A 9,789-nucleotide genomic window follows, 5' to 3' on the forward strand; every position below is an offset into this window, starting at 1 on the left:
CATACATTTACTTGTATGATGATTTTTGAATGCCAATAAATGTAAAAAATAAATGATATATATTGATTTTCCGAGTAAATAGCGATTTCATCAATTTTGCTGTGGTTTATAGTTGGTTGTCTGCTCATTAATGGACTTGCTATTTTGGTGTAGACATTCATAGTGGTGGAGCATGACAAAGCGTTATTTATAGCGGAAATTTATTTCAGTCCAACGCTACATCCTACAAATCCATTAATACAGGTTGAATGGTACTGTCAATCATCTGAATTATCTTATCAATGAAAGTATGGTAAACAATCAAGACGCTTTGCTACTAAGGTTAGCACAATAAGTATCATAAAAAAGGCTGTTGTTAACCAAAAGATAAAAACCTTTTAAGCACACATTCTACCTTGTTTACAGAATTCTGATTTGTATCAAGATAGTAAAACACGCGCTTGCACTGATTACCATCAGGTCAATAAAAATACTTTATGTTTAAGGTCCCCCCGTTGCGTTGAGTCAGTTCAAAACAATCAAATCAGATGATGGAAGGAAGTGCTCCCCACTACCGGAGGCAATATCTGGCAGCATTCGTTGGTTAGTGTTATTTTTACTTGCATGAAACCATCAGAATTTTCAACCAATATATTAAAAAATTCCAGCCACCCTGGGCGCATTCTCGATTGGCACTTCGTTCGGTTGGAGTGCCCCCGTGGAGCCCCGAATTCTGGACCATGGCGAGTTAGAATTCGCCGTAGAGGGCAGGAATTTGCCTGGGTCGTTGCGCTGATGGCTCTTGGTGGTGCGGTTATCAGCTTGCCGGCCGGACTCGCCGTGCCGGTCATGGGCGCTCGCAATACGCTGCTGCTTTTTGTGGTACCGGCGGCGGTTGGTAAGATTACTAATTGACCTCTTATTTGTTGACTTGATTTAAAGTCAAGTCAGAAGTGATACAATTTTGACAGCTGCCCATACAAAAATTATTGTTAAATAAGACACAAAAAAGTAAATAGCATTTTCCATTCCCCAAACCCCCCCAGGTTGGGCCCTCATCCTGGCCGCCTCAAGCGTCCCAATGCTGCTGGTGGGTCGCCTGTTTACCGGTTTTGGCGCCGGTGCGTTCTGCATGGTCATTCCCATATACCTCGGTGAAATGGCGTCCACCGAGATCCGGGGCACCGTGGGTTCCTTCTTTCAGCAGATGATTAATTTGGGCATTCTGTACGTGTACGTGCTCGGCATGGCCGTGGACGTGTTCCGGCTGGGCGTCCTCTGCGCTCTCGTCCCAATCGTCTACGGGGTGCTGTTTGTCTTTATGCCAAACACACCCACGTACCTGGTAGGTCGTTCCCTCCATTTTTTTTGTGTTTCGCAGTGCAACCAGATCCACTGATTGGCACCACTTCATAATTCGAAAGGATTAAACGCGAGGGCTCTCTTCTCATTTTTAGGTACTGCGAAATAATGAACCGAAAGCACTGGCCTCAATCAAGTGGCTTCGCGGGTCTCATTTCGATGCGGCCGGTGAAGTTCGCGAAATTCAACGGAGCCTCGACGGCCGCCACAAAACAGAGCGGCGCTGCACCGTGTGGAGGTCGTTCCGTGAACCGGCTACCGCACGGGCACTGGCCACGATGGTGGGACTCATGTTCTTCATGCAAACGTCCGGCATCAACGCGGTGCTGTTCTACTCGACGTCGATCTTTCAGGTGAGAGCTGCGTTTTTTTTATCTTCTTCGGGGGACAGTGTTGCGAGGAATTCGAAACTGTTTGAAAAGTTCTAGAAGTTTCATGCTTTCAGAGGCCTTTGATAAAAGCTTTTTTGTGTTTCGTTTCGACGGCTTTGTGCTATCTTGTCGCACCCGCCATTTCGGCGTTCCGAGAAAAACGCGTTTTAATGTTTGACCTTGCATAAAGCATACAATGTAAACAATAAAAAACACGACCATTATGTGCATTGTCTCGAAGTTTGGTTGAAGTTGGTTACTGGAGTCCCGAGATAAAATTAGAAATATTTACGTTAGTCTAACTTGTACGTGCGTCAAACGCGGTCTGATCTAAAAACCCTTTGGCCAGTTGTCGCACTTACATCAATTTTCAGGGAGTGACAAGATAGCACGACAAGATTGAAACTACTATCATATGTAAAGTGACAAAAATGCACGGAGTTTTTTTTTTTTTTTTTTGGATTTCGTTGAATATCTCAGGATTGAAATCGAATTTTGGGGATCTGTGAAGGTCAAAAGGTGAGGCATTGTGAGCTGCACAAAATGGCGTTCATAACTCAATTTGGACCAAAATGCACGTACGACAAGTTAGCACGACGGCGACGGTTTGATGAAAGTGCAATTCGATGAAATCAAGTAGTTTCCTGTTGGCATACTACTGCAAAAATGAATGAATTTTTTCTCAGTGTATGAAATCAATTAGTTTTTTTTACGAAATCGTGCACCTACAATAATAAAAAATAACAAATAAATCCAAGAATATTAATTTTCCATGACTGTTTGAGGTAATTTAGAAACCTGTCTACCTACACCGCAAATGAAAATGCGAAACATGACTCTTAGCACACTGTACTAAATGTGCGAACAATTTACCTTCTAGGCTCTGTCAGCTGAAAAGCCCCCTCGCCCCACTAATGAACGCGACTTTTGAGCTTTTCTCTTCGAGCGCCAAATTAATTTGATTCCTGTCCCATCTTCACCACTTTCCAGGCTGCCAACGTGGCCATCAAGCCCGAGCTGGCCACAATCCTGCTCGGGTTGCTGCAGGTGCTGGGAACACTGCTTTCCGCGCTGCTGGTGGACCGACTGGGGCGTCGCCTTTTGCTGCTGGCCTCCAGTGGAACCATGTGCGTCAATGTTCTCGCCCTTGGAGTGTACCTGCAGCTGCTGGCGGTCAACCCGACCCAGGTGGACTCGCTGGGCTGGATCCCCGTGCTGACCCTGTGTCTGTACGTGACACTGTTCTCCGTAGGCCTCGGACCCGTACCGTGGTTGATGCTCGGTGAAATCTTCCCCAACGACGTGAAGGGACCCGCAAGTGCACTGGCCAACATCACCAGCTTTGGACTGTCATTTGCCATGTCCCGGTTGTTTCCGTTGGCACGGGACGGTATCGGTAGTGGTCCAACGTTCGTGATTTTCGCGGGATTTTGCCTGCTGGCGATGGTGTTTGTGGTACTGGTTGTCCCGGAAACTAAGGGCAAATCACTAGCTGATATACAAAAAATGCTAGCAGGTGGTAGTTTAACGAATTAGGTTAGTTAGAAATTATCACAACGACAAAGACTACCGACTCAGTCTCCAACAGCAACAGCCCGTACAAAGTTGACGAGCATAAGCCGACCCCGGCCGTCTACACAAAGCTAATTTATTTCCGCCAACAATCTACAATCACAAAACTAACGAAATTCAACGGTGTCTAGACGTCGCCAGCAGATATGATTACAATATCTTGACTCGTTTGTTGTTGGCAGTTACACGGCACAATTTGCAAATATTCTTACGCTGGTTGTAATCTTATGTGAAAATGTTGGAATCTCATCAACATAATGTTAGCTTCACTCACGCAAGTTTGTACACATTTAGAAGAAAAAAGTAAATATAAAAAATAATGTTTGCTCTACAGCATTGCCCTGGCGTTCTCGATTGCGAGATTCCTAATCGAAACTAAGTGTCCAAAGGCTAGAGATTATTGAGGCAGTTGCAAACCTCTTTTTACACCTAAGCTTCCATCCACCCCGGGATTCGAACTGACGACCTTTGGATTGTGAGGCCAACTGCCAGCAAGCGACTCCACCGAGACAGAACCCAGGGAGTTGACTCCTACACCTACAAATTTCAGCCAATTTGGTCCATCCCATCTCGAGATATCGTGGCACCCGTAAAACAACTCGGGGTTTAGAGAAAAACTCCAACAAAGTTTGACAGCCCGCTTTGCGCATGGCAAAATTTTGAACTTCAATCGTCTCTTATTCAGTTTAATCATGAATTATCTTCATAAAACTTTCAGGAGTGATGAATAACCATCTTCTGAGTGGATTTATCAAATATTCTGAATATATATTTTTTTTTTTGATTTTCTACATGTATGTAACCCCTTAATGTACTTTTCAAATCAACAAAAGGACAATGTTTTATTTGATAAAAAAAATGAAATCACTATGAAATGTCGTGTTTGTTACCTTTGCATGGTTAATTTTAAGAGTGTAACAATATTCTACAAAATAGATCAGACAGTTAAATACAAAAAAAAACTTAATTATAAACATTATAAGTCAAAAAAAAGTTGAAAAAGAAGGGGCCATTCTGTACGAAATCGGCCGATTTCTACCGTTTTTATATGTTTTGGTTGGGCTCAAACTTTGTCTTCCCTATGACCAAAGTAGCTGTTTTGTGTCATTGGTTCACTCATACAAGCCTCCATAAAATTTTGGCAGCTGACCATACAAAAATGGTACGGTATTCGTAACTTTTGAATGAATTTGATGATTAATTTGGTGTCTTTGGCAAAGTTGTAGGTATTGTTGAGGAATATTTAGGAAAACCTAGGTTTACGGAAAAAAAACTCATAAACTCAATTTCCCAAAATACGTATTTTTTAGATTTGCAAGATTTTTGGATAAAATTAAAGGGACACAAATCCGTCACTTTTGTGCCATAGAGAAGTATGGTTAAAAACTCTGCCACCGAGTTATGATTTTTTTTAAATAATTGTGATTTTTAGAAGTTCGTCTACCGGCCGCGTGCAAAAAAGGTAAACAAACCAACGCCGTGTTGGCCGCCATCGCGCAGGTGAGCGTGTGCGCAGATGGAATCGACCAAAAGTTACTACATCCCGGATACGTTCTGAGATCACCAGTGCGAACCCGTTCGGGTACCTCCGGTGCCACGACCAGTTGCACATCAACATCCGCCAATATCCCCATCAGGAACGAGTTTCAGATGCTGAGCGACGACGAAGAAAATAACAACACCGACTGTACAGTTAAACCTCGTACAAGAGCGCCTCGCATATGCAACTTTGCATATACAACTCTACAGGAGACCCAGAACATCACCACATATCGGTAGTCCCTGAACCTCCCTGAGGCTATCCGGATATGATCTGAGGTCAAAAACCGCCGACCTCTGCCGTGTTACGTCGGTAGACCCATGGAACGTAGCTCCCGGGACTCTACAGAAGACCCAGCACATCACCACATATCGGTAGACTAGTCCCTGAAACTCCCTGAGGCTATCCGGATATGATCTGAGGTCAAAAACCACCGACCTCTGCCGTGTTACGTCGGTAGACCCATCGGACGTAGCTCCCAGGACTCTACAGAAGACCCAGAACATCACCGCATATCGGTAGACTAGTCCCTGAACCTCCCTGAGTCTATCTGGATATGATCTGAGGTCAAAAACCACAGTCAAATCGCCTACCTCATACTTGTACGGCGTTGAACACATAGGCCTTAACTTGACGAAGTTTCGGATGACCTAGAACATCGTGAACCATGTAAGCTGTATAGCTGACTTCATAACGATTCCAAAACACGATAAATTTGTATAGTTTAGATAATTTTTTTTAATAAAAATATAGCCCATGTCTCCCATATAGCCAAAATCCCATAAGCCCTGTAGCTCGCATATGCGTGCTTCGCATAAGAAACCCCCATATGAGGTGCATATGCGAGGTTTAACTGTAGCAGCACTACCGACGACGACGACGACGATGGTCGTACACGGAAAAAAGTGCCGACGTCAAAAAAGAACAATTCTCCAACGGAAGAAGGCCTCGGATATTGTCTGAAAATGGGTAAGTCGTCAGTGCAAGTTTACACATTTGACGAAAAGAACTTCGACCTAGTTGTGGAGAAATTGAAGCGTCAAAACTTCAAGTTTTACACATTCAACCCCGTGCAGAAGACTGCCGTTAAGGGCTTTTGTACCAAGACCGCCCGATCTCCGACCTCAACAAGGACCTCTCGGGTGCTGGCATAACACCGCGTGACATTAAAATCCTCTCGCGGAAGACAACAGTCACAGGTACACACACCCTGTACCTGTTGTACTTCAACCGCGGCACCGTCAAAATTCAAGACCTGCGGCGAACTAAGGCGTTGGAGATTTTTGGGTAAACTGGCGGTTCTACTCAAAGAACCCGTCGGACGCAGCACAATGCCACCGTTGCCAGAAATTCGGCCACAGCTTCCGGAACTGCCACCTCCCGCCCCGCTGTGTGAAGTGCGGTGAATCACACCTCTCTAAGGCGTGTGCACTGCCGTGCAAGGCGGACTTAGGGGACAAGGCAGAGCAAACGAAGGCGCGCATTAAGTGCGCCAACTATGGAGGTAACCATACCAGCAACTACCGTGGATGCATCGCACGGAAAAACTACCTCGAGGAGCAGGAAAAGAGGAAGAAAAAAGCAGCAGCGTCCCACCCTCCTCAGCGAAGTACGAGCGTAACCGTGCCTGCAGCTGGTCATCGTACGGTTCCAGCGGACAACTCAGCGTTCCCTCCTGGATTGGGGCGATCGTTCGCCAGTGTGGTCGCTGCCAGCAGTGGCAATACGGCCTAGCAAGAAGTTACCGGGAAAGATCTCTTCACCCTGCCAGAGTTCTTTGCTCTCGCAGGGGAGATGACGACGCGGTTTCGGACCTGCCGTAACAAGGCGGAGCAATTCCTGGCCCTTGGGGAGCTGATGATCAAGCACATCTATAAAAGATAAAAAACTGTGATCTAGTTTTATGCTTTCTCTATTTCTATCCCCTTTCCCTTGCAATTTTAGTAAGTTTTTTTTATTTTTTCCTTACTCTTGGTGACACCTTTATTAACAAGCAACAATTGTTCCAAAATGGATTATGATGTAACACACAGCTGAAAGGAACTCCAAAACTCTGTTATGTACCTCAAAAGAACTTATTGTATCTTAACTATTCACCAATAAAACCGAATTGAAATTGAATTCTTCCCATTAAAAAACGTGTTATGAATGGCTGTAAGAGCAATGTCGTACCACTCCTTTCAAATGTTGCTCCGGATTTGTAGTCTGTGAAATTAGGCAAATAAGCAATAACAAACAAGTTCCAAATTTCCAACAAGATTTTTTTATAAATAAAAACGGTTTGCTAATTAAAAACACTGCTCAAGTATATTGAAAATAAAATGACACATATCTGTCAATTTTCAATAAAAATTAAGCATTCAAAGATTTCAATGGAAACTGCCATTTTTTCATATCCCTGTAGCAGATTGCAGGTATTGTTTACGATTCTTCCAGCGAAAAATTTCCCATTAATTACATTGTTTATAACGGTATGATGCAACGCAGCTGTAATTGCAGCTCCAGTGCTTCCCTGAAATTTTAATGCTTTCCCAGCCCCCAGAAGGTCCGATTTTTGCCACCTCAACGCACAGGAGCACAGCACAGCATCACCATTACCGTTTCGCTTCATTCTTCTACCGCACAATAAAACTGTCCCGAATATTTATTCATTCAACCACAAAAACCAACCGCCTGGTCATTTCTGGGTGCTGTTTTTTTTATTTTGCCTCAATTTTTCATCTCCGACTGTTTTTGGCCCGACAGGAGGTGGGGGAACTTCATCCATTCACGATTATTATCTGTCCGTTTCAGTGTTATTGTTATTTTTAAGGTTTGTAATTTCACCAAAAGCACATAAATGTACCAGCAGTGCAATTTATGGCGCTTTGCTTGTTTTTTTGAGGATTTCTTTTATAAAGCACGCGATACGGTAGATTTTCGTTGCCATCAGCACGATGTATTTCTAGAAAATTGCTATCCAAGTTGTTCCGAGGACAAGTCCTTGATAAAAAAGTGAACATTTTACTCGCAAGCGTAAAACAGTGAGCTATCCCGTCAACGGGACGCTAAATAGGACTCTCCACGAAATTACGTGATGATAAAAAGTCTCGAAAAACAGCTTTTCTGTACGCTCTCTTCTACGCCGCTGTGATTTGTCCCAAATTGACAAAAATGTACAAGATGGCAGGAACGAGGGAAAAAACGGACCAAGTTGCAGCCCAAGGACCCGAAGCTTCCAAATGTTAAGATGGCATCGCTGCAGACGAGCTCCTGCTGTTTGGAAATGAATTTTCACTGTTTTTTTTTCTTTGCGAGATCGAGACTCACTTAAAGCCACCCTCTGAGGCAGGGAAGTGCTGTGACACAAATTAACAGAACAACATCGCAAGGTTACATTCTTCATAAAACGGTGCCACGCTTACGGAGGAAATTGGGTCATTCGACAGAGGAAAGATAATGACGGGAACGTGTGATTTGAAGGCAATGCAATTGAAACCAAATTGTAAACAACATGTTATTAGCATCTTTTCAGCACATTGCACAGTGATCCAGAACGCAATATTTAGTGGAAATTTGATTGTTTTGTTATTGGTAATGGCATTATCAGATCTCGCGACGGAGGGGCAGCACGACCCCTTCCATTTTTTGATATTTGAAAACAGACGTATATTTAAATAATTTGCGGTTTGAAATTGAAAATTGGTGTCAAAGGGACTTTCATGTAGATTTCCAAAAAACGTATTTTTCATACAAAAAATAGTTTTAAAACCTCTGCCATTTTTCGTTACTCGTTCGTGCAAATTTTCGGGACACGTCATTTTATGGGTATTTTTTTTTTGCTTTTCGAATACCGTCATCAGGGGTGACATTGGGTCTGGGGTGAGATTGGGTCGCGGACGAACGGACATGACACGGGACTTCAAAAAGTGAAGCAGGTTTTCTTTTACTTCTTTTGGCGAAAACCTGCGCAAGCGAGATCGCTTATGTCAAAATCTTCGCGCCACGTGGTCTTAAACGTAAACAAAGCCAGCTGATGATGCAAACTAATGGGCATTTTTTGAAATGGTCATATGAATTTATGTTAAAATACCATTTCTATCAATTTTTCGGAAATTTTTAGAATCCATGATAAATTACATAGAATCATACAGACAAAGTTAATGCCAAAACTGTTTGTAGCTCTAATGCTGATTGTTTTAATTAATTATTGCATAAGACATTTTAAGAAATCATGCGTAATCACGTGATGCTATTTCGACAACTTGAATGTAGTTTGCTTCAGAAATTTGAAGAAAATTTGTTCCTGGTGTCCGTTCGTCCGTGATTGGGTCATACAAATTTCAGCTTTTTTGTATGACCCAATCTCACCTCAGACATAATGTCACTCCTGATGACGGTACCGTTAACCAGGGTGACTTTGAAAGGCTTTTGATTTTGACGCAAAATGAAGATTAAGTATAAAATAAGAACGGAATGGTATGTAATCATACAGAATGCGTTAGAGATGTTATCAAACTACTTCAAGAAAAATTTTGATACAAATTTTAAAAGTTTAGCAACATAGTTAAATATTAATTGACAAAATGTTTCAGTGCAAAAAATTTCATTGCAAATTTAATGTAGAATGCAATATAAATCGATCATTCTAAAAACATAACTTGATTTAGCAAATTTTAGGCAAAATTCATGCTTTTTGACAAATTTTACCTAAAATTTAAATGTATTTTGTTAAAAAGCTTATGAACATAGTAAACTAAATACAAACATTGTTTTTTTAACTATATCAGCAACCTTAGTCATGGTACATTCGAAACCTACCAGTATGAAAATATCCCAAAAATAAACTGAAATCCCATCAACGTCACCCCGGTTTGTAATATCCCAGAAGGGTAATTATTTCATTTAGAACATCATTTTTCATTTTAAAATTTTGTATTTTTCAAACTTTGCAGGATTATTTCTTGGAATGTAACAATTTGTAGC

General features: G+C 42.3%; 1 protein-coding gene across 1 annotated transcript; it reads left to right on the forward strand.

Annotated features, from left to right (window-relative positions):
• Positions 1 to 513: 513 nt before the first annotated feature.
• On the forward strand, positions 514 to 3,589 carry LOC6032972 (facilitated trehalose transporter Tret1-like). The gene is given in 6 exon segments (XM_038255200.1): positions 514 to 582; positions 648 to 737; positions 740 to 877; positions 1,026 to 1,324; positions 1,437 to 1,694; positions 2,703 to 3,589. Coding segments are annotated over 6 exon segments (1,386 nt in total). The 5' UTR covers positions 514 to 527; the 3' UTR covers positions 3,249 to 3,589.
• The last annotated feature ends 6,200 nt before the right edge of the window (positions 3,590 to 9,789 follow it).

The sequence above is a fragment of the Culex quinquefasciatus genome, chromosome 2 (assembly GCF_015732765.1).
Source record: "Culex quinquefasciatus strain JHB chromosome 2, VPISU_Cqui_1.0_pri_paternal, whole genome shotgun sequence".
Classification (NCBI taxonomy): domain Eukaryota; kingdom Metazoa; phylum Arthropoda; class Insecta; order Diptera; family Culicidae; genus Culex; species Culex quinquefasciatus.